Source organism: Panicum hallii, chromosome 6 (assembly GCF_002211085.1).
Source record: "Panicum hallii strain FIL2 chromosome 6, PHallii_v3.1, whole genome shotgun sequence".
Lineage (NCBI taxonomy): Eukaryota > Viridiplantae > Streptophyta > Magnoliopsida > Poales > Poaceae > Panicum > Panicum hallii.
Window position 1 is genome coordinate 39,644,021 of NC_038047.1, and position 24,190 is coordinate 39,668,210.

At 49.7% G+C, this 24,190-nt stretch overlaps 3 protein-coding genes and 1 pseudogene across 3 annotated transcripts; all 4 read right to left on the minus strand.

Annotated features, from left to right (window-relative positions):
- Window positions 1-2,669: 2,669 nt before the first annotated feature.
- On the minus strand, window positions 2,670-3,664 carry LOC112897337 (germin-like protein 8-14). The gene has a single exon (XM_025965614.1). It carries the CDS (start codon window positions 3,516-3,518, stop codon window positions 2,862-2,864), a length of 657 nt encoding a protein of 218 aa, XP_025821399.1. The 5' UTR covers window positions 3,519-3,664; the 3' UTR covers window positions 2,670-2,861.
- A 5,359-nt stretch (window positions 3,665-9,023) lies between these two features.
- Window positions 9,024-9,992, minus strand: LOC112897320 (germin-like protein 8-14). Its single transcript, XM_025965598.1, has one exon. It carries the CDS (start codon window positions 9,887-9,889, stop codon window positions 9,233-9,235), a length of 657 nt encoding a protein of 218 aa, XP_025821383.1. The 5' UTR covers window positions 9,890-9,992; the 3' UTR covers window positions 9,024-9,232.
- A 4,040-nt stretch (window positions 9,993-14,032) lies between these two features.
- LOC112896211 lies at window positions 14,033-14,796 on the minus strand (annotated as a pseudogene).
- A 4,829-nt stretch (window positions 14,797-19,625) lies between these two features.
- Window positions 19,626-20,619, minus strand: LOC112896210 (germin-like protein 8-14). Its single transcript, XM_025964132.1, has one exon. The coding sequence runs from the start codon at window positions 20,533-20,535 to the stop codon at window positions 19,897-19,899; it is 639 nt and encodes a 212-aa protein (XP_025819917.1). The 5' UTR covers window positions 20,536-20,619; the 3' UTR covers window positions 19,626-19,896.
- Between the last annotated feature and the right edge of the window lie 3,571 nt (window positions 20,620-24,190).

A 24,190-nucleotide genomic window follows, 5' to 3' on the forward strand; every position in this document is an offset into this window, starting at 1 on the left:
GTTATTAATACAAGTGGTGCTTTGAGTGAGGCAAGGTGTTCCCAGTCCTCTCAGAATTCTCGGGGCTACCAACGGGAAAGTGAAAAGGAAAGTCGATTGTAGGAAGAGATAAGGCAGCACAGAGAGGCAATGCAGAGACAAGAGGAGTGGGCAAGGCAACAGCACGAGTACATACAAGATTTTTTCACTCAGCAACGACAGATTCAGGTACTATGCAAGTTTGATATTATTTCAAGTTCTTGTGCACTTTTCATTGCTATAAGATATTTGATATACTATCGGTTTTTAGGAAATGCTAGCGGCTACCCTTGGCTCACAATTTAATTAGCCACCTCTTCCTTCGCCTCCTCCTCCACCGTCGACTTTTGTACCATATGTGCGTCTACCATCTCCATAAGTGGTAATTATATCGTATAACTAGCAATGCTCAAATTATCTTATATATGCATACTAAATATATTTAACTTTTTTTATAATCAGGGTTCGACGAATACTCATCCTCGAGGAGTTTCTGCCAGCCCATCCACGCCACCATCGACAGCGCGTAACATTTTTGGAGGTGACTGTGGCAGCGGACATAATATTCCCCCTCCTTGATTTGTGTTTTCGCGTTTGGTTGACATATATATATATATATATATATATATATATATATGTCATTTGGACTATGGATTTTATGATTATACTTATTGGATGTATTTGGTGATTGTGTGATGATGTATTTTATAATTCTGCTTATGGATATATATGTTAAGTAACTGCTTATGGATAAGTGCTATGGATGAGTGTGTTTCGTAACCGCTTATATATGCTATTTTTTTTGCAGGAGGCCCAGTATTTTCGTCGGCCCAGGTGGCCGACGAAAAGCGCCTATTTTCATCTATTTTATTCCGTCGGTCGACGAAAATAGCTATTTTTGACGGCTTTAGGCCTATTTTCGTCGGTTTCTGGCCGACGAAAATACACTATTTTCCTGTAGTGGCGGAAAAGTTTCCGTTTCGGATAAAATAGGTGGGCCCTCCAACTTAATACTCCATCTGTTTAAATTATAAGTAGTTTTAACTAGATAGATAGTTCTTTACTATGTATCTAGACACAACATATATTAGATATATAGCAAAAGTTATTTATCTGGAAAAGTAAAAAAGTTATAATTTGAATCTAATATAGTATGTATAGTATCCCTTGTGACAGCCAAATAAAAAGTGTAGCAAAAAATTGACAGCCACACCTTGACAACATTTAGCAAGAAAACAGCACAGTATTATGACTTATGGGGCATAGGCTAAGAAAGTTTGGCATCCCACTGTCGTCTAAGTCGTGGCATGACAAAGCTTGCCGAGCGACCAAACAAGATGCCTGCTGCTTTTTTCCCCAACCACGTCGCATTCAAGATCAGTCGAAACAAGGTGCTCTTTTGCTGCAGCCAATAAATCTTATCCAGCTCATAAATTTGAGCTAACAATTCCCTTGTTTAATTATTTTCATTCTTCTCTTGCAATCAAGATAACAATTCTATTTTAGCTAGCTTTCTAATAATGCTATTGCACCATTTCAGACAGGATAATCATTCTAGCACCACTTGGTTTACGTTGAGAAGCACCACTTGCCTGAAAATGGCAGGTGCACATCCGTGGTGTCAGCACACCTACCCGGTGTGTCAGTGGGCAGGCCATGCCCTGTCCTGGGCAAGCGCAGCCACCTACCCGCATTTAATGCGGTAGCTGGGCTGGCGTCCCACTGGAGGCCTTCTGCCACGGGCGCGTGGCAGGGATGGCCCGTTGTCGCCTCCTTGGCGACACGTGGGGGCACCGGATCCCTTCCCGGGGGAAAGAGGGGTCCGAGCCCCCGAGGCCGGTCCGGGTGGACAGGCCCATAGGGGTCTGGCTCCCACACGTGGCGGCGCCAGACCCCCTGGGGGGTCCGGGCCTATGGAGGCCATCCCAGAGCACCCTATCCTCGTGGGCATGTGGAGGCACCGGACCTATATGAGCTCAGGGGAAAAGGTCCGGAGACTATGTCCCCAGCTGTCAGGCCCGGGCTGTACGCCCCGTCACCCAGAGGACGAGGGCGAGGTCACAGATAACCTTACGCACATCTGGTTGGGCACCCTGTCGGATGACTCACTGACCATTACGACCTTCTGGTCGTTGAGCAGCTCCTTGGCGATGATTGGGGAAGGGCGGCCGAGCATGTGGTGGCGCGTGTCCTCCACGATGCGCTTGGTGCACACGCCGGATCCGGACACCATCGCAAGAGGTACCCCTATCCGTATGTACCGACAGGGACCTACGTCAGTATATCTTAAGGTTGATGAAATCACCGGACCTTACTATTGACCAGCACATTGCCTATCATAAAAAAAAATAAATCGTTAGCCACTACTACAAAAACGATTTGTAGGGATGCTCTACATTTTATCTAGGGGCGGATCAAAATATACCACTTCTACAAATAAAGCGCGGTTACTGTACCATCCGACTCGCCACAATCCGACTCGCCCTTAACAAAATATTTTTAGGAGCGGGTGGCGCCATCACTCGCCCCTGCAAATAGGCATCATTTTTAGGGGCGGGTGATGCCATCACCCGCCCCTAAAAATTGTATTTCTAGGGCGGGCCGGTGATGGCATCACCCATCCCTAAAAATATATTTTTAGCTAGCTTTCATGCTATTGCACCATTTCATATAGGATAATCATTCTAGCACCAACTTGGTTTACATTGAGAAGCACCACTTGCGTGAAAATGGCAGGTGCACATGCGTGCAACTTATTCTCACACCACAACCACGTACGACCAATTCAAGCTCACCGAACCCTGCTGACCGATGTCGAAACGAAAATGGCGGCTCCGCCTAGCTCAGCCGCTGCCGCCGAACAGCGCCTTGAGCTTCCTGACCTCCAGCTCATCCACGACGGTGACCTTGCTCACGACGTCCGACGGCAGGTCGTTGGCGAAGAGCGCGAAGTCCAGGATCATCAGGCCGGGGTTGGCGCTGCTGTAGGAGGAGAGCGCCACCGCCGTGTCGTTGCCGAGGTTGTACTGGAAGTGCAGCAGGCCCTGCGGGAACACCATGAGGTCGCCCTTGTGCAGCGTCTTGGCGAACACCTTGTTCGTCAGGGAGGTGATGAAGCCGGCGGCCATGGTGCCCTCGACGACGAAGAGGAGCTCGCTGCCGCCCGGGTGCGAGTGCAGCGGCACGACGCCGCCCGGGGCGAAGTCGACGCGCGCGGCGGAGACGCCGAGCCCGTTCACGCCGGGGAACCGGGTGACGAAGGCCGAGGACAGGCCGATGTTGAAGGGGTTGATGGTCGGTCCGGTGGCGGCCAGGCCGCGGTAGTAGAAGTCGTCGGCGGTGATGGCGCTCTGGGGCTTGCACGGGTAGCCGCCCGGCGTGTCGCCGCGGGGCAGGTCGGCGACGCAGAAGTCCTGGTTCAGGGCGAGGGAGGGGAAGGGCAGCAGCAGAGAGAGGAGGGGCACGATGGCGAGGAGCAGGAGCACGGCCGCTTTGGCCATGGTCACCGGGCGATCGAGCTTGCTACGCGTAGCTTCTTGCAGCTACAAGTTGGAGAGCTAGATCAAGGTACCTGTACGTGTTGGATGCGTGTGATGCTTTTGGCGTTTGGTTTGATGTATATATAAGAGAAGCCAGCGGTGGTGTGCAAGTGTGCGTTCGTTATAGTTATCATGAACCGTGGTACGGTGCTATATTTCTCGTTCCGGGAACGTTATTCTCGTACCGGGAACTTAGGTACATTTTGGTTCCAACAGTGCTAAAATTCCACGTGCCTCCATGTATCGATCTGGGAACTTTTGTGACTACGGTGTTCATGCGTCCTGGTGGCTGGATGTGAAGTTGACTTTGTGAGGTTTCTTAACGCTGTGGCTGGTCATGGTCGATCGATGTATGCGTGTGTATTATCGATGCCAGTGGGCTGGTGGATTAGTAAGCAGCAGACTTTGCAAGTGCTACCTCCGGTTAAGTTTACTTCGCGTCCAAGCTGAAAACAAGTTTTTTTCATCAGGTACACTTCTTGATTGGAGGGATTAGTTGATTGCTACTACTTTCAGTCACAAATACACTTCTGAACAGGGTCATTCTTGTGATTTGCAAATGATCTTCATGCTTGGACATGTGAATGGTACTCCCTCCGTGTGGGGCCAGTGGACGCGCCATGTGCGGCTACTTGGACCGTGAGGCGGCTGATCTTAAAAAACATTGATAATATGATATGCATGATCAGGAATTGACCTTGTCTACCTTACACTTTGGTTTAAAATACCACTTTATTAATTTGCTTATCATCACACGCCTCTTTAGTTAATTTGCTTTTGGTTAGCCTTCCAACAAAGCGTGCATCACGCATGCAGTGGTCGGGGCATTTTAAAAGGGGTCTGTCAACTCTTATGGGTGGATTGAAGGACATGAGATGATTAACCCACTTTTATGTTCGAGTTTATTAATCATTGGCTGATTCCTGATTGGGTTCTAGCTAATTTGTTCTAGATGTGGCCTGCCACTACTAGAAGTGTTCCAGATATATATGGAGCTAATTAATTGGTTCTAGGGTTCTAAAATTTGCACAGTTCGGATTTAAATCTATATCATCCTATGAACTGCACACATTCATACTTGACACTATGAGTACCTTTGGGGACTGTCGGAGGAAATCTCCAGCCGGGTGGCGGAATGCACCCGCCTAATCCTAGTTTAGGATGAGTTTGGGGAGACCTAGAAACGCTTGGTCAAAGAGTGAATAAACATAGGAAAGACATGAGGATTTAGAGTGGTTCGGTCCGCCGGAGCGTAATACTCTACGTCCACTTGTGCATTGTATTCTTGAGAAAGTTTGGGCCTTGTGAACCTTATGGACTTGTTGACCTTGTGTTATAACGAGCGCACTCTCCCTTTATAGACTAAGGGAGGTGCATACACTGAGCGGGACGCCGACAGGTGAGCCCGGCGATAGGAGCCTGTAACATGAGAGATATATAATCTTCTTCTCTAGCTCCTTCCTATAGTCCTCGCGATAGGGAAGTTGATGTGCGTATCTACAGTTAGGATATGGTCATGTGCTGCCTTACCGGCACAGTACCTATTGTAATTGACTACGCACAGTGGAAGCCGTGCTGTCGCTGTTGGGTCAGTACCCTCTGACAGGCGAAGGAGCTGCGCTGACCTGCCGCGTCGTCGCCTCCGCGCACACTATGGCAGCGCACGCCTCCACTCTCCGTGGTGTCAGCACACCTGCCCGGTGTATCAGTGGGCAGGCCATGCCCTGTCCTGGGCAAGCGCAGCCACCTACCCGCATTTAATGCGGTAGCTGGGCTGGCGTCCCACTGGAGGCCTTCTGCCACGGGCGTGTGGCAGGGATGGCCCGTTGTCGCCTCCTTGGCGACACGTGGGGGCACCGGATCCCTTCCCGGGGGAAAGAGGGGTCCGAGCCCCCGAGGCCGGTCCGGGTGGACAGGCCCATAGGGGTCTGGCTCCCACACGTGGCGGCGCCAGACCCCCTGGGGGGTCCGGGCCTATGGAGGCCATCCCAGAGCACCCTATCCTCGTGGGCATGTGGAGGCACCGGACCTATATGAGCTCAGGGGAGAAGGTCCGGAGACTATGTCCCCAGCTGTCAGGCCCGGGCTGTACGCCCCGTCACCCAGAGGACGAGGGCGAGGTCACAGATAACCTTACGCTCATCTGGTTGGGCACCCTGTCGGATGACTCACTGACCATTACGACCTTCTGGTCGTTGAGCAGCTCCTTGGCGATGATTGGGCAAGGGCGGCCGAACATGTGGTGGCGCGTGTCCTCCACGATGCGCTTGGTGCACACGCCGGATGTAACACCCTAAATTTGCAAAGTACAAAAGTAAATTGAATGGCATGATAGGTTAAAGGGTTACAGGATTTTAGATAAGCAATTTTCTTAAAGTATTAAAATAAATGCAAGGGAAAATATATGATATGTGCATTCATGCTCTTTGCATTGTTTCCTTGGTGGTAGTTTATTTGGATTTGAGTTTGAGTTCAATTTCCATGTTCAAATTCAAAAGTATTTGCTCTTTCTCTTTCTTTTTCCCTCCCTCTCTTTTCTCCCCTTTGGGCCCAGCCCAGCCGGCCCCTCTCCCCTCTCCTCTTTCTCTTCTTGCAGCCCAGCCCGGCCTTTTCTCTCTTTTCTCTTTTCTCCGCTAGGTCCGGTCCACCCCGCGCGGCCCAAGGCCCGCGCTTCTCCCCTTTCTTCCTTTCCCTGTGCACTCTCTCTCTTTTCCTGGGCCTCAGCTCGCCCGTCAGCCCAGCCCCGCGCGCACACCCCCGCCTCCGCTCTCTCTTTCTCTTCTCTCCCTATCGCGCTGACAGGCGGGGCCCGCCTGTCAGGCCCTTCTCCTCCCCCGCGCCCGAGTCGGACTCGAGCTCGAGTCCGAGCTCGACCCGCTCCTCCGCGCCGCCTCCGCCTCGGGCCCGCACGCCCAGGCGCCCGCGGCCGCCCCTTTTTAAGCGCCGCTCGCCCCCCCCCCCCGCTCCCTAAACCCTAGCCGCAGCCGCCCCTTCGCGTCCTAACCCCAGCCGCCGCCGCCGCTTTGCCGTCCGCGCCTCGGGCCGCCACCGCACCGCCGCCCCGCTGCCGCTCGCCGTCAACCGATCATCCCCGGAGCACCGCGCTGTGGTGAGGAATCTTCCCGGCCGTTTTTCCCTCTCCCTCCCGCTCTTCCGTGCCTGCGCGATGTTTCCCGACGCGTCGCGCCGCCCCTCGTCGCCGGCCGCCGCCTACGGCCGTCGCCCCTCCTTCTCTACCCCCTAGATCAGCTCCCCACGTCCCTCTCTCTCTCCCCGACCAGTTCCCGTCCCGAATGATCGCCGGAGACACGAGATCGCGCATCTCCGGCGAGCCTCCGCCGCTCGGGTCACCGCCGACGACCCCCCCCCCTCCGCCGCTCGAGGCCGCTCGCCCCCCCTCTGGCCGTTGGATCTAGATCCAACGGCTCAGGTCCGCCTAACCCGCGAGTCAAACAGAACGGTACCGGTCAACCGCGCCGTTTTTGCAAATGAGCCCTTATGTTTTTCCAGATTCAACCCGCACTCCGTATCAGTTCAAAAGTAATCGCGTTTTAGTCCTTTTTCCTCTGTTTAGGCCCCTGAGGTTTTTCAAAATTCAACCCGCCGTCCTCTAGCCTGCGGTTTAGCGTTCTAACCCCTCTGTCTAGGGTTTAATTACGATCTAGCCCCTGGTTTCTCTGTTTTAGGTCCTTTTAGATCCAAATCTTCGCAGATAAGCCCCTGAAACCCTGTTTTAGCCCTAACTTCTCCGTTTTAACTCCGATTTCATCGATTCTTGCGCTCACGCGATCCTTACGACTTATACAAACCTTATTTTATTCTGTTATCATTGATTGGTCTACTGTTCTTATTTTATTGTGTTGTTTGTTTGTATGTGCTCGTGTGTCGCGATAGACGGTGCGCAGTTCGAGGATCCGCAGGGTCAAGACTTTGAAGAATTTCCTGAGCAGCAGCAGTTTGCTAACGAAGGCAAGTGGTCCTTGATCATGTTTCAGTCCTATTAATTTCACAAATACACATTTTCTTTATATGCATGCATGTGTCTAGAATATGATGGAACCCAAGTTAAGGACATGCCTAGTTTCAATTTATCTTTCTTGATTAAACCTGAGTATTTTCATTTATGTTGTAGTTATGCTTATTGCTTCTGTATAGATTTAGGTTGGATCTTGGATATCAATGATGATGTTTTACCTTTTCTGGAATGCTGTTTGGTGATAATTAAGAATATTGAATCAATTGGAACATAGAGAACCACCCAGGAAAACAATACAACCACAGTACTATATGGCTTTGGTCTTGAAACCTTAGCGGATTGTCATAAGTTAGTGAATCTTTGTAAAGGCCTCGTAGTGAATCCCTGCCACTCACCTTGGAAGTGTTTAAGGGCCTTGCAAATCCGGGCATAAAGGGAAACACGAGCTGTGGGTAAAGTGTACGACCTCTGCAGAGTGAAAACTGATATATCAGCCGTGCTCACGGTTAAGAGCGGCTTGGACCCTCACATGATAATTGAACTTGAAGATGACTTAAGCTGATGTTCTTTATTGTTGTTGTTGCTGCTTACTCAGTCTTTTATATAAGGGTTGGTATAAACTTAAACCTAGTTAAGGCTTGCTAAATAAAACTTGACCAACTAAAATGCTTATCGCAGTCAACCCGTGTCAGCTTATCCTTGATTTGGCCTTGCATGTCATATAATTTACTCCACTTGCTGAGTACCAACCATAAGTGTACTCACGCTTGCTTTATTAAAACCCATGCTGCTCAGAACAAGATAACTTTCCGCAGTTTCCCGAAGATATTGGAGAATTCTAGGCGAGTATCTCCCAGTCAACTGCCTGTGAAGTTGAAGTCCGCTGCGATTTATCGACGTTTGTTTGTTCATTTAAGCTTAAGACTGTCGGTCATGTTATAAAGTAGTATTATACTCTTATTCGTTAATGCATTGCTTCGGATATTCGCTTGTGACGTCTACTGTATGTGCGGAACTTGATACTGGCGCACATATGGGATGCATTCGGTTACCTTTTCTAAACCGGGTGTGACACCGGATCCGGACACCATCGCAGGAAGTACCCCTATCCGTATGTACCGACAGGGACCTACGTCAGTATATCTTAAGGTTGATGAAATCACCGGACCTTACTATTGACCAGCACATTGCCTATCATAAAAAAAAAAATCGTTAGCCACTACTACAAAAACGATTTGTAGGGATGCTCTACATTTTATCTAGGGGCGGATCAAAATATACCGCTTCTACAAATAAAGCGCGGTTACTGTACCATCCGACTCGCCACCATCCGACTCGCCCTTAACAAAATATTTTTAGGAGCGGGTGGCGCCATCACTCGCCCCTGCAAATAGGCATCATTTTTAGGGGCGGGTGATGCCATCACCCGCCCCTAAAAATTGTATTTCTAGGGCGGGCCGGTGATGGCATCACCCATCCCTAAAAATATATTTTTAGCTAGCTTTCATGCTATTGCACCATTTCATATAGGATAATCATTCTAGCACCAACTTGGTTTACATTGAGAAGCACCACTTGCGTGAAAATGGCAGGTGCACATGCGTGCAACTTATTCTCACACCACAACCACGTACGACCAATTCAAGCTCACCGAACCCTGCTGACCGATGTCGAAACGAAAATGGCGGCTCCGCCTAGCTCAGCCGCTGCCGCCGAACAGCGCCTTGAGCTTCCTGACCTCCAGCTCATCCACGACGGTGACCTTGCTCACGACGTCCGACGGCAGGTCGTTGGCGAAGAGCGCGAAGTCCAGGATCATCAGGCCGGGGTTGGCGCTGCTGTAGGAGGAGAGCGCCACCGCCGTGTCGTTGCCGAGGTTGTACTGGAAGTGCAGCAGGCCCTGCGGGAACACCATGAGGTCGCCCTTGTGCAGCGTCTTGGCGAACACCTTGTTCGTCAGGGAGGTGATGAAGCCGGCGGCCATGGTGCCCTCGACGACGAAGAGGAGCTCGCTGCCGCCCGGGTGCGAGTGCAGCGGCACGACGCCGCCCGGGGCGAAGTCGACGCGCGCGGCGGAGACGCCGAGCCCGTTCACGCCGGGGAACCGGGTGACGAAGGCCGAGGACAGGCCGATGTTGAAGGGGTTGATGGTCGGTCCGGTGGCGGCCAGGCCGCGGTAGTAGAAGTCGTCGGCGGTGATGGCGCTCTGGGGCTTGCACGGGTAGCCGCCCGGCGTGTCGCCGCGGGGCAGGTCGGCGACGCAGAAGTCCTGGTTCAGGGCGAGGGAGGGGAAGGGCAGCAGCCGAGAGAGGAGGGGCACGATGGCGAGGAGCAGGAGCATGGCCGCCTTGGCCATGGTCACCGGGCGATCGAGCTTGCTACGCGTAGCTTCTTGCAGCTACAAGTTGGAGAGCTAGATCAAGGTACCTGTACGTGTTGGATGCGTGTGATGCTTTTGGCGTTTGGTTTGATGTATATATAAGAGAAGCCAGCGGTGTGCAAATGTGCGTTCATTACGGTCACCGGGAAGGTGGTAACATGGCATGATGCCACGTTTCTCGTTCCGGGAACGTCATTTTCGTATTGATTCCAACAGTTCTAAAATCACCTTAAACAACGTACCACGTTCCTTGATATATTGATCTGGGAACTTTTGTGACTACTATACGGTGTTCATGCGTCCTGTCGGCTGGATGTGAAGTTGACTTTATGAGGTTTCTTAACGCTGTGGCTGGTCATGGTCGATCGATGTATGCGTGTGTACGTTATCGATGCCAGTGGGCTTGTGGATTAGTAAGCAGCAGACTTTGCAAGTGCTACGTCCGGTTAAGTTTACTTCGCGTCCAAGCTGAAAACAAGTTGTTTTCATCAGGTACACTTCTTGTTTGGAGGGATTAGTTGATTGCTACTACTTTCAGTCACAAATACACTTCTGAACAGGGTTATTCTTGTGATTTGCAAATGATATTCATGCTTGGACATGTGAATGGTACTCCCTCCTCCGTGTGGGGCCAGTGGACGCGCCATGTGCGGCTACTTGGACCGTGAGGCGGCTGATCTTAAAAAACATTGATAATATGATATGCATGATCAGGAATTGATCTTGTCTACCTTACACTTTGGTTAAAAATACCACTTTATTAATTTGCTTATCATCACACGCCTCTTTAGTTAATTTGCTTTTGGTTAGCCTTCCAACAAAGCGTGCATCACGCATGCAGTGGTCGGAGCATTTTAAACTAGGGGTCCGTCAACTCTTATGGGTGGATTGAAGGACATGAAATAATTAACCCACTTTGATGTTCAAGTTTATTAATCATTGGCTGATTCCTGATTGGGTTCTAGTTAATTTGTTCTAGATGTGGCCTGCCACTACTAGAAGTGTTCCAGATATATATGGAGCTAATTAATTGCTTCTAGGGTTCTAAAATTTGCACAGTTCGGATTTAAATCTATATCATCCTATGAACTGCACACATGCATACTTGACATTATGAGTACCTTTGGGGGACTTACGTCAGTATATCTTAAGGTTGACGAAATCACCGGACCTTACTATTGACCAGCATATTGCCTATGATAGAAAAAATAAATCGTTAACCACTACTACGAAAATGATTTGTAGGGACGCTCTACTTTTTGTCTAGGGGCGGGTCAAAACGTAACCCGCTTCTACAAATGGAGCGCGGTTACTGTACCATCCGACCCGCCCTTAGCAAAATATTTTTACGGGCGGGTGGCGCCATCACCAGCCCTTGCAAATAGGCATCATTTTTAGGGGCGCCCCTAAAGACTGCATTTCTAGGGTGGGTGATGGTGTAACCCATCCCTAAAAATATATTTTTAGGAGCGGGTGATGACATGACTTGCCCCTAAAAATAGTTCCACGTATAATTTCGGATGAAGTCAAACTTTATATCAAAATTGTAGAAAATAACGAGATCTAAAACTTTGTAGTTTATAACTTTTTCATTTAAGGTCATTTAATGGTTTAAAAAATTATTATAAACCTACATATGGCTATAATTATATAGGATCTCATACAACTCAAGTCATATTTTGAGGTTTCAACAATCTTAACCTTTATATATAAGGAAATATATTTGGCATATTTTTTATCTATAGTTCACAATAACCATAATGTAGAAGTTTCACTATTTATTTGTTTTACTATATGAAAATATTTAAATAAATTTTTGAAATAAAATTGAAAAATATTTTTAGGGGCGGATGGTGGTGTCATCCGCCCCTAGAAAGGATGATAGTCCCACGCAAAAAAAATCATAACTTTTTCATACGATCTCGCATGAAGTCAAACTTTATACCAAAATTGTAGAGATTGACGAGACCTACAATTTTGAATTTTTATAGTTGATAACATTTTCATTTAAGGTCATCTAATAGTCTAAAAAAGTAATATAAATTGTCTAATAGCTATGACTATACAGTATCTCATACGACTGAAGTCTGAGGTTTCCACAATCTTATCCTTTATATACACTCAAATATACTTAGCATATTTTTTTGTATCTATATTTCATAATAACTATATCGTTGAAGTTTCATTTCTTTTTTATTTGTTTTGCTATATGTAAAGATTCAAATGAATTTCTGGAATAAAGTAGAAAAATATTTTTAAGGACGGCTGGTGGCTTCACCAGTCCCTACAAATGGATTTCTAGAGGCGGGTGATGGCGTCACCCGCACCTAAAAATTAAGCTGTCCCCCACTTGCTCCCTGATCCCACATCATCAATCCGCACCCCCTCGTCCTCCACCAATCGTGCGCAGCCGCGGCCTCTATACAATCCGCTTGCTTCCTTCCCTCTCCCTCCGATTCCCTCCCTTCCTCTCTCGATCCCATCCTCTCTCGCCGCGTCGCCCCTACCTTCTCTCCCCCGCCGTCCTCCCTTCTCCCTCCTCTCCCTTCCCCGCCAGCCTTCCCCTCCTCTCCCTCCCCCGCCGGCCTTCCCTCTCCCGCCTGGCGGAGTCATGGCGGCTCGAGGGAGGCTCCGACGGTGCGGATCGGGCCGCTCCTCCCTCGCCGCCACCTCCCCTTCTCTCTCCCACCACCCGGAGCCACGACAGCGCGAGGGGGACCGCAGCGGCGCTAGGAGGGCTAGACGGCGTGAGGGGGGCAGCAGCGCGCGGGACGACCGACGCGGAGCCTCCGCGGCGTGCGGAGCTGTCGGTGCGGGGGAGCTGCCGGCGCGGAGGAGGAGTAGCGGCATAGCACGGGGAAACAGTTGCGGCGCGGGAGAGGGATGCGAATGTGACAGCGGCGGCCCGATCCGGCGGCGGCGAGCGCGGGGGCGGGTCTGGCGGCGAGCACACGGGCGGGTAGATTAGGAGGCGAGCGCATGGGTGGATTTGTCGGCGAGCGAGCGCATAGGTGCATTCCGGCGGCAAGCGCACGAGCGGCAGCGGCGGCGATGCTCTCCGTCCCGGCGGCATGCCCCGAGTCGGCGCGGGAGAGCGGTAGATGCCGGCGATTTTTTTTGTTTTGTATTTGATATGTAGGGATGGGTCACCCCCTCACCCACTCCTGGAAATGGGGCGGGAGGGGGTGACCCGCCCCTGCAACAGCATTTGTAGCTACGAGAAGTCGGGGCCGTACCTGCAAATAGGTTTTTACCCGCCCTTAAAAACTGTTTTTTAGCAGTGAGCGGTGAATGCAAGAAACCTTGCGGAGTCAAATATTCGAACGAAATTTCATCACAAAAAAGCCTAATCAATTTTTTAAAAATATTATAAATAAATTCTAGTAGTAGATCGTAAAGTTGCAAGAGAAGATGATCACCAACCGGGAACGACGGTGATAGTTGACCAGCCGTGCACTGTGCGAGTTCGTGGCACGGGAGGTGGAGGCCCGTGCAACATTCTCCTAATAATTCGCTGCCTTACATAATTATTATTGCTCGTTGGAATTCGGTAGCATATGAGTTTGGCGAGGCCCGATCAGGATCTTGATCTCTCGATCTTCTAGTTCACACACGTGACACGTGCATCCGGCTGGCCTTGTTTCGATCACAATCACACAGGTGCAACCGTGCAAGATGCTCAAACTTTTGATGCCTTGCTTATCGTTGTGTTTCAAAACACGTAACTTATCCTGTGGCAAATTTGATTCAATGCTAACATAGAGCATTCGGTAATGCCATCATGTGGCAAGCAAATTAAATGTCAGGTGCAACCGTGCAAGAGAAGACGATTTCAATGAATGAGGAACTCGCAGTACATAAATAATACATTGATCCCTTTTTTTTTGTTGCTTATGCCTCATGAACAATTATTTTGTAAAAAAAAAATTCTGTCGAATGTGTACTAATATAAACAGCCTATCATCAACGCGCAATAGCTGACAAGTAAGACTCAATTGCTATATATGCTCGATGAGCAACTAATAAGATAACCTTTTTTATTCGTCAAAGAACAAACATATTGAAGCATTTCATCAAATGATATTTGACGTTACAATTTTTTAGAATTAAGCAAGCACATGTGCACACGCACGCGCGCAAGCATCCGATTATTCTCAGTTTCTCCACACCGCAACCGCAACCAATTCAAGTTCAACGACCCTGCCATGCCGGCGCAGACCGACGGAGATAGATCGATCGAATGGCGGCTGATTAGCCGCTCCCTCCGGACATCGCCTTGAGCTTCCTGACCTGTGCCTCGTCCAGCACGGTGACCTTGCTGACAACCTCCGACGGCAGGTCGTTGGCGAAGAGCGCGAAGTCCAGGATCTGAATGCCGGAGTTGGAGCTGCTGTACGAGGAGAGCGCCACGGCCGTGGCGTTGCCGAGGTTGTACTGGTAGTGCAGCTGGCCCTGGGGAAGCACCATCAGGTCGCCCTTGTACAGCGTCCTGGCGTACACCTTGTTGAGCGCGGCGCTGATGAAGCCGCACACCATGCTGCCGTCGAGGACGAAGAGGAGCTCGGTGGCCAGCGGGTGCCAGTGCAGCGGCACCACGCCGCCGGGGGCCATGTCGGCGCGCGCGGCCAAGATGCCCACACCGTTCACGCCGGGGAACCGGGCGGCGAAGGCCGACGACAGGCCGACGTTGAAGGGGGCGATGGGCGGGCCGGTGGTGGCCAGGCCGCGGTAATAGAAGTCGTCGGCGGTGACGGCGGCCTGGGGCTTGCACGGGTAGCTGCCCGGCGTGCGCCGCGGGCCAGGTCGGCGACGCAGAAGTCCTGGTTCAGGGCGAGGGAGGGGAAGGGCAGCAGGGCGAGGAGCAGGAGCACGGCCTTGGCCATGTTTACCGATCAAGGTGTGTTTGGATTGATGCGTGTGCGGTGCCATGTCTAGGTCAACTGAACGCGTTGTGAACATGTGTGTACACAATATTAGCCCAAAGGGTTGTGAAAATAATAGGTGCTCGTAGCTTAAGAGGGGGAGAAGATAAATTAGATAAACTTAAAATCTTAATTTATATCTTCATTTAAATTGTGCAAAAAATATAAACTAGAATATGCTATCTAAATGTGCAACTACGGTTTATCTAGTGTTCCAAACCACCCAAAATAAGAGTTTTGCAATTTATATCCAATCCAAACTTTATGCTACTCTGAGAAAGTAAAGGCGCATAAGTTGCATGAAAGAAGTGCGGAAATGTAAAGGAGTGGGTTAGAAAAATGCAAACTCGGCACATTAATTTTTTTCCCAATGGTGTCGGAGGGTGTAGGATCGAGATGGCGGACTAGAGGGGGGGTGAATAGTCCTTTCTAAAACTAATTGCGCCGGCTAACCGAAACTTATGCGGAATTGAAACTTTTCGCTTAGCCAAGACTTCACCCCTCAACTATGACTCTAAGGCACTTCCAAAAAGATCCTACACAAAGCAAATGGAGTGCCAAGCTAGTAAGAGCTCTCCTAACAATTCTAATGCCAAGCCACACAAGTCTAAGCACTAGTACTTTACAAACAAGGGGAGCTCCTACACAATTCTAATGGGCAATAGCACAAAGCCAAACCTAAACTCACTAGATGCTCAAGGACAAGGATACACAATACAAACTCAAGAGCTCAACTTGCTTAGCTACACAATCTAAGCAAGACCAACTAATTAAACTACACAAGCTAACTAGTTACACTATGATCTCTACTTCTAGCTACACAAGCAAGAAGATGATTAGCAAGCTACACAAACTAACTAAACACTAGAGAGCAACTACACAAACACAAGATATATATGAATGTAAATACAAGGCTTGTGATTTGGAGAATGCAAACCACCGAGAAGAGTAGACAAGATTGACACGGTGATTTTTATCCCGAGGTTCACTTGGTTGCCACCAAACTAATCCCCGTTGAGACAAGCTCCAAGGTTGCCGCCGATCCTCTTACTAGTGGTGACTCTCAAGTCACACTCTCCCACATGGAGTGCTCACACCGAGCTCTAGCACATGATCCGGACGAACCACTCGTTGCTCTTCACGTCTCGCTCAACTAGAGTTGCTCTTCGCGGCTCCCGCGGGGTGAGCACAATACCCCTCACAATCTCTTCTCCGGAGCACCGCACAATCTTCTTGCGGGCTTCAACGGAGCCTCTTCCCACCAAGCCGTCTAGGAGGTGGCAACCTCCAAGAGTAACAAGCACACCGGCTTGCAACACGATCAGCTAGTGCCACTCGATGCAATCTCTCAAAGCAATCGCACTAGAATCGCTCTCTCACTCAATTGGATGATCACTATCAAGTTAGAGTGAGTAGAGGGCTCTCAAACACTCTCACACATGGACACCAAGTCCCCAAGGTGCTCAGCACCCTCAAATGGCCGGCCACACCCTCTATTTATAGAGGGAGGCCCCAAACTAGCCGTTACACTCAAATCCCGAGAAAACAGAGATTTCGCGGACTGTCCGCCTCACAGAAACCGGACCGTCCGCCATTCAAAACCAACGGCTAGAACAGCAATTATTATGTGTCAGAGTCGACCGTTAGAGCCCCGGGTGGACTGTCCGCGCCCCTAGGGCGGACTGTCCGCGGTTCAAAACTTCGAACCAACCGATTTGCAAACGTCTCCGACTAAATCTGGAAGTGACCGGCGGACTGTCCGCACCCCATGGGCGGACTGTCCGCAGTTCAAAAAGTGAGCACACACAGAAACCGTAGTGTTTCTGTCCCAGAATTTTCAGTAGGAGGCGGACCGTCCGCCCCTAAGGACCGGATGGTCCGCAGTTCATTTTGGACACCCAAGATAGAACTACCAAGAATCTGCGCCCGTTTCAGCTTTTAATGGCGGACCGTCCGCCCCCATGGACCGGACGGTCCGCAGTTCATTTTGGACCACCAACAGAGCCAAAAATGGCTCTGTTAGAGCTCATCCGGGATAACGGCGGACCGTCCGCCCCCATGAGCGGACCGTCCGCAGGTCTATTTCCAGCAGAAATGTACCTCGGTAAAACGGCCATAACTCTTAGCTCCGATGTCCAAATTAGGTGATCTTGGACTCTATGGAAAGCTAATTCAGAGGGCTACACAACCCAACTGAATACTTGTCCGAAACACAATGGATCAAAGCAGTATTTCACTCCAAGAGACAACCTAATTTCCGAAGAAAACCGAAAAACCTTTCTTGCTTCCCAAAGTTGATCAACATCAACTCCAACTCTTTCTCCTTTGCAAATGTGCCAACACCACCACGTGAACAACACCATGTGCATGTGTGTTAGCATTTCACAATCATTTTCAAAGGATTTTCACTTGATCTCACCACGCCACTCGATCCTAGCAACATCGCAATGTTAGATCGCTCAAGTGGCACTAGATGACCGATATGCAAACAAGTTTGCCCCTCTTGATAGTACGGCCATCTATCCTAAATCCGGTCATGCACTTCTCTACACAACCTTTGACCGGTGAAATGAAATGCCCTACAAGTCATACCTTTGCCTTGCGCATTTCATTTCATTTTCCCAAATGTTGATGCCACACAAGCACCAAATTCCATCAAGCCTTTTGATCATCTTCATAAGTTAACACTTGGCTTGATCTTCCTTGAATGATATGATCCACTCCATATCATCACATAACCTCTTTGGTCCATCGATCTTGACCTTGCTCGCTCTTCACCGTTGCCTCGGTCCATCGGCGCCAAATCTTGCCCAAGCTTCACCGCCTCGCGGCCCTCGCTTCAAAGCCTTGACTTGCCCTTCTCCATTGCAACCGGTCCATCAAGCCAAGCCTTGTCTTGATCTTCTCCATTTTGGTCACATAACTCCATGTTATGTCTCATATGCAATGAGCTCCTCGATCACACTATATGAGCATAGCATCAACCCTTAGCCATTTCTCCTCCATGGCACATGTTGCTCATACTAGTGTCTTTGTGTGGACTAATCTCCTGTGTATCTCAACATAAACACTTATTAGTCCACCTAAGTTGTCCATCAATTACCAAAACCAAACAAGGGCCTTTCAGAGGGCTAAAGCCACCCCTAGTACATGTTGAAGCTCCACCAAGGTACGCTTTCGGTCACCAAGTCTCTTCCAGTTAAGATCTTGATCTCACCACTAAGGCTCACGCCAAGTAGATGAGGACCTTGCCACGAAGGCAATGCTCACCACCTCTTGCACCGGTCACCTTGATCCCGTCTTTACTACGGAGTTTCCTACAAAGAAAGGTCTTCTCGTTCTCTGAACAAGATCGTCGACACCGCTCCACACCAAGCTCGAAGGTCGAAGACTCGCCGGCGAGTCACCAAGACTCCAAGGGGCTGGCACACCAAGATTACCAAGATTAGAACCAAACACAAGGCAACAACATCTTGCTCTCACACTCTCTCTTTTGGCCTAATCTAATTACTAACACTCACTAAGTATATGCTAAAGCCTATGGATATGATCAATTAGCACTATGGTGGCTTGGAGGCCTTCTTTAATGTGTATGTGCTTTCTTAAACTCCAGTAACCACAAAATAAGCCAGGGAAGGCGCTTATATAGTCTAGAGAGCCAGCCATAGCTATTACCAACAACTTTCCCAAAAAGTACAAAGCGTCGGATGATCTAGCCACATGAGTAGTTTCATCCGGTCACACTAAGCTTGCATAGGAGCCGTTGGACCCTAACTGCCCTTCTCTTGAAAGTCGTTGCAATTCTAAATTGCATCGATGCCTAGCGTCGTTTAATCCGGTGTTGAAGGCATTTCTTCTCTTGAGCGTCGATGCAATTCTAAATTGCACCAATACCTAGCATCGTTTAATTCGGTGTTGAAGATATTTCTTCTCTTGAGCATCGTTGCAATTTTGAATTCACCAACGCCTAGCGCGTTTAATCCGGTGCTGAAGGCATTCTTCTCTTGAGCGTTGTTGCAATTCTGAATTGCACCGACACCTAGAGTCGTTTAATCCGGTGCTGAAGAGATTTCTGAGCCAGGCAGTTGCAACAAAAAATGCTCTCTGAGTAATTCAACTACCAATGCACCAACGCTTAACCCTAGAGCGTCAGTTGATCCGGTGCTACTGCCATTTTCTTCTTTGATCATAGTTGCAATTTCCCAATGCATCGGCCTGTTATAAAAATAGGGCGTTAGTTTATCTGACGCCCTACTTGAAGTTGAACTCGTCGAATTCGACACTTCTTTGAGTTCTTTCTTCTTTCCTTGCTTTGCTAGGACTTTGTACTTTATCCATGGGACATAAGATTATTCGCTTGACAAACTTGATTAGTCCCATGGATCGTGTTATCACTCAATCACTAAAGTCACAATAATGATCTAATGGAGCCATGTTTCTTACGGGCTGCCACCTCCACCAATATCAATCTTCTCTCTTTTTTCCCTATGCCATTCAGAGGTTAACCCATAATTTATTCTCCAAATAGACCTGGCATGTTGGTACTAAATAAAGATGCTTAATTATTTTATTACGATCACAGAAACGTCACTTTTAACTCCCTAACCACTAACCAGACCACTTTTCGTGTAGCTATAAAAGCGTTATGTTAGGGGTTTTGATTGGGAGTCGGGATATAAGTCTTGATTCCAGAAGAACTTTTATAGGGCTCCCTATTCACCTGGTCCCCTAGCGGTCATTATTTCGGTCTTTCATTCTTACGATAAATGATAATTATGGTGAGATATATATTTATGGGGGTGACCGATAGGACCCATTCTGATTCTTGCCAATTTTTGGTTGAAATCTGAACATTGTCCTATTCACCACAAATCGGTCGTGTTCATCCTTGCAACAAATTGCAACTATGTTGAAGACAACCTTGAATGAAAACAACATGAACAAAGGATAACTTGAAAAGACCACATGACTCTGATGAAATAACGACATGTTCAATCATGCATACGCAGAAACGACGACTAAGACCACGATCGACCAATTGACGAGCTTGCCGAGAACAACTTAGCCGCTGCCGCCGAGCACACTCTTGAGCTTCTTCACCGTCGCGTCGTCCAAGAAGGTGACCTTCTCCACGACGGCCGACGGGAGGTTGTTGGCGAAGAGCGCGAAGTCAGTGATCTGCAGGCCGGGGTTAGGGCTGCTGAATGCAACAAGCGCCACTGCTGGGCCAGTGCCGGCGTTGTACTGGTAGTGGAGCAGGCCCTGGGGGAACACCATGATGTCGCCGGCGTACAGTGTCTTGGTATAGGGGGTGTTTGAGCCGGAGCTGATGAAGCCGGCGGCGACGGTGCCCTGGGTGACGAAGAGGAGCTCGGAGCCGGCCGGGTGGGTGTGCAGCGGCACGACGCCGCCCACCTCCATGTCGAGCCTGGCCGCGGAGATGCCGAGCCCGTTGACGCCCGGGAACTGGCCGACGAAGGCCGGGGTCACGGCGGCCATGATGAGGGGGTTGATCTTGCCTTTGCTAGCCAGGCCGTGGTAGTAGAAGTCGTTGGCGCTGACGCTGGACTTGCACGGGTACCCCGCCGGCGTGTCGCTGCAGGACAGGTCGGCGACGCAGAAGTCCTGCGTCAGAGCGAGGGAGGCGAAGGGCAGGAGGAGGAAGGAGAGGAGCACGGGGAGCAACACCATCTTGGCCATGGCAACGACTTACTACTCAGCTAGCTCGAGATAGTTTGATGTGTGTGTGATGCATCCTGTGCTTGAAGCTAAGGCCTCTTTATAGAAGAAGAAGGAACGCACTGTGCACCATGCACGTACAGGTAGCAGAGGTACGTTAGCAGCCGTTAACGTAGGTGAAATTTTGGATTAGGATGAGAGGCATGGGGCTGGTGTTCACTTGCACGGCGCTATTATTAGGGCTTGGAGGCGAGGAGCCAGTGGACAAGTGTGGCCAGCTGCCCATGGTCCTGCAAATATGGGACCGGCTGTGATGAACAAAAGGTCTCGTCTTGCTCTCCATTGTTGGATCGATCGATCGGGATGGGCAAGGGGACTACAGGACAAGCCATGCACTTTTTTACATTGACACGGACGTGCAGGGCTCAACCAATCGTTTAAGGTCTTTAACAGCGGTACATCACATGTAATGTACATGGTGCCGTGGAACAATTGCAGCAAAAATAATGCACGCCATTTTTATCTCAGGGTGCATCCGACTTTTACCAATATAGTGCATCACAGTAATTTCCATCCATGGTCTCAATATGACTCTTTTGGCAAGTGAAACGGGTGCCAGAGGCCCAGAGCACGCATCAGCTATGAGCCAAAAAAAAAAAAAGAAGTGCTATCGTCCATGTAACGCGTCACTTTGGTTGAGCTGGCTCTTTTGATCGACGCCGCGCCATTCATGTATGTTGTCTGAGCATGCATGTGACTCCGTGAGAGCATGCCCACCAGCCACATCTGATCCACACCACTAGCTGATGAGCAATGTCATCTGAATTCTGCAGATCATCAGCAACTTCAGTTGTTTGAAGATAATGCAGCTAAAGAGGATCGTTGTCTGTAATACGCTTTTTTGAAACTTGTGTGTATATATGCGATCAGCTCTTGGTCTGATTCTGAGGAAGCAGCTGGTACTAGTTGTCGTAGATGCTGAAACTTTTTTGCACTAAATTAGGCAGTGCAGCCAAGGACATGAACGTCAGCCAGCTTTTATGGAAAATGGATACGGATTCAACTAGTTAAAAAAACGAGGTCATACTAATTGACAATCGCATGAAGAATCCAGTTGTTATTGTCGATAAGTACTCACTAGTGGAGATGGAAATTTTCCTGACAGGGATGTAGACAAAACCACCAGACGTAGTAATTCCCCTGACGGCACACTGCCAGGAAAATACCACCTGAAATAAGATTGCCATGCTACTCCGTTTTTTTGCCGCCAACACCTCAGGATGTCACTCCAGTCCTAGTACCATTGAACCCTCTTCAAACCCTAACCCTCTCCTCACCTGATCTCGGTTCTTCTTCATTCATCATCAAATTAAATCACATCACCGTCATCACCGGTAATCGCAAGTTTGGGATCGCAGGAAACATGTGGTGTTTCCAAAAGGAGAAACTAATTAAGCTCACCTAGTTTGTTGTTGGCACATCTCTTTCCTCATCCACAACACCAAGATCTTGCGTTGACGGAACAGCTGAGGCTCACAAAAAAATGCCTCCATATATGAAAACGGATAGTATAGAGCATATATGTTTTCATGAATGGGATCACGCCGAAATATCTAAGTGAAACCCACGGTTTTGTTTCCCAGATATGCATCCTCAGGCTGTAGACCTACGCATTGAATTGTGTACCCATGATCCACCCATTTTTAATGAATTGAAAGACCTTGGACCTTGCACCTATCAAAATGCCCTACAACTATGCAATCCCTTCCGTTTCCTTTCCTCTCTTACCCATCTCTTGTCGTATTTCACTCTCTCCACAATATCGAATTATGGCTGTTTTTTCAAGACATTATATTGTCTATCTCATTTTATTAAAAATAAAATTGCAGCAGTTGTCAAGCAGCCTTCAGAGTCCAAATGACTCATTACTCAACAGTTATTTGTAATCCCCTGATTACCAAGAGAAAGTGGCTGAAATAAGACTCCCTCTCCTGCCACACAAGTGAAGTTTTGAATGTTGACACGGCCCCTGAAATATAAACTTGAGTAGTATTTTTGTTGTAATCCAAGTGATCTCATCATTTTTTTTAAAGTTTAATCCAAGTGATCTCATCTAAACTGTCCATTCTAAGTTGCACCTGTTGGGTGGCCCCCGTTAGACAAACAAACTCCACAAAAGTGTTGCAAACTGAGATTTGGGTGTCGTATATATATCTAATGGATCCATGCGTTGTTTTGTTCTTCGCCTCAGCTAGTGATCTACTACTTTCGCGAGGATGCATGGTGAAATCGTGTCGTGCGATGTCTTTGGGTCGTCGTTGCCCTGCATCAGCCATCGATCGACAGCTTGCACACAGCTTTTCCGGCACCCACGTCCATCTCATGTCGCACTGGTGCGCGCATGGCGCGGCACGGATTGACGACGTCGACGGGAATATCCTCCGGGCCGGCGGAGCTGCGCCGCCCCTCTTGCGCGTGCACGGCGACAGGGCGCGTCGCCGTCTGGTCCAGGCGCCCGCGCCCGCGCACGTCCCGCCCGCCGTCCACACGCGGCGCGTCGTGACACCGTCACATGGGCGGGGGCGACCCTGGCAGGACGCAAGAGAGAGCGGCAGGTGGTGGCGCGCAACGAGCCAGCGGGACACGGCCGCGACAGGCAGCGGAAACCCCCAGGGCGCGGCCGGGCCCGTGCCCCGCGCTGCAGGTCTTCGGCTCTTCGCGCTAGTCCGGCATGCATGGGAGCTAGCGTCCATGGGACGGAGGAGCACGGAGCAGCAGTTGCCGATCGGCTACGGCAGACGAGCGCGCGCGATAGCGACGCCCACGCCGGCCGGGGTCCCCCGGCTCACGCGCGTCGTCTCTGGATTCGCGGGAGCAGCCATGGGTGTCATCACCTGGGTGCCGCGTGCCCGCTGCTGTCGGATCTGCTGTTGCGGACGATCACGGAGGAAAAAAATTACGCGCGGGACGGCCGCACAACGCCTTCGTGCGGACGCAGCCCCGATGCTCGACGCGTGGACCTGGAGAGCATCTTGACGCACAACGCCCACGCGCTTTTTGATCGGAGCCAGCTCGGCCTTCCTCTCCCGCACGGCTCATCACGGCTCCGCGTTTCTCTTACGGATCTGGTGCCTACACCGGCTATGCGCCGCCGCTGAGTCCATCAATCTGATCGTTCCGTCTGATCAGCCCTAGCTAGCAGCCCTTATGGAAGTTGATGCCATTGGAGATCGTTATGTCGCTGGAGTTCATGATGACGTTGGAGAACGTGATGCTGTTGGAGATCGTGATGGCGCTGGAGATCGTGATGGCGCTGGAGAACATGATGCCGCTAGAGTTCGTGATGCCGCTGGAGAACGTGAGGCCGCTGGACATGCGGACGTTGATGTTAGCACGATAGCAGTTGACGCAGAATATGTAGATGAGGTTCGGGCAATACAGGTAAAGGTTGTTTGATTGTCAATTTTGTCCGTGTTGTTTGATAATGCTAGACTGTGATTGTATTTTCTTAAATTGTTTACAACAGGTACCGGATAAAATCGGACAATCTTTGATCGTTCCTGAAGTTGGACTAACTTTTGAGCCGGAGGACGATGCTTATGAGATGTACAACACGTATGCAGGAAAGAATGGGTTTAGCATTAGAAGAAGCTCGACAAAGCGCCGACCAGATGGT

Excerpts from the sequence above, each read along its gene's own strand:
- LOC112897337 (XM_025965614.1), bottom strand. The coding sequence starts at position 3,518 with ATGGCCAAAGCGGCCGTGCTCCTGCTCCTCGCCATCGTGCCCCTCCTC.
- LOC112897320 (XM_025965598.1), bottom strand. The coding sequence starts at position 9,889 with ATGGCCAAGGCGGCCATGCTCCTGCTCCTCGCCATCGTGCCCCTCCTC.
- LOC112896210 (XM_025964132.1), bottom strand. The coding sequence starts at position 20,535 with ATGGCCAAGATGGTGTTGCTCCCCGTGCTCCTCTCCTTCCTCCTCCTG.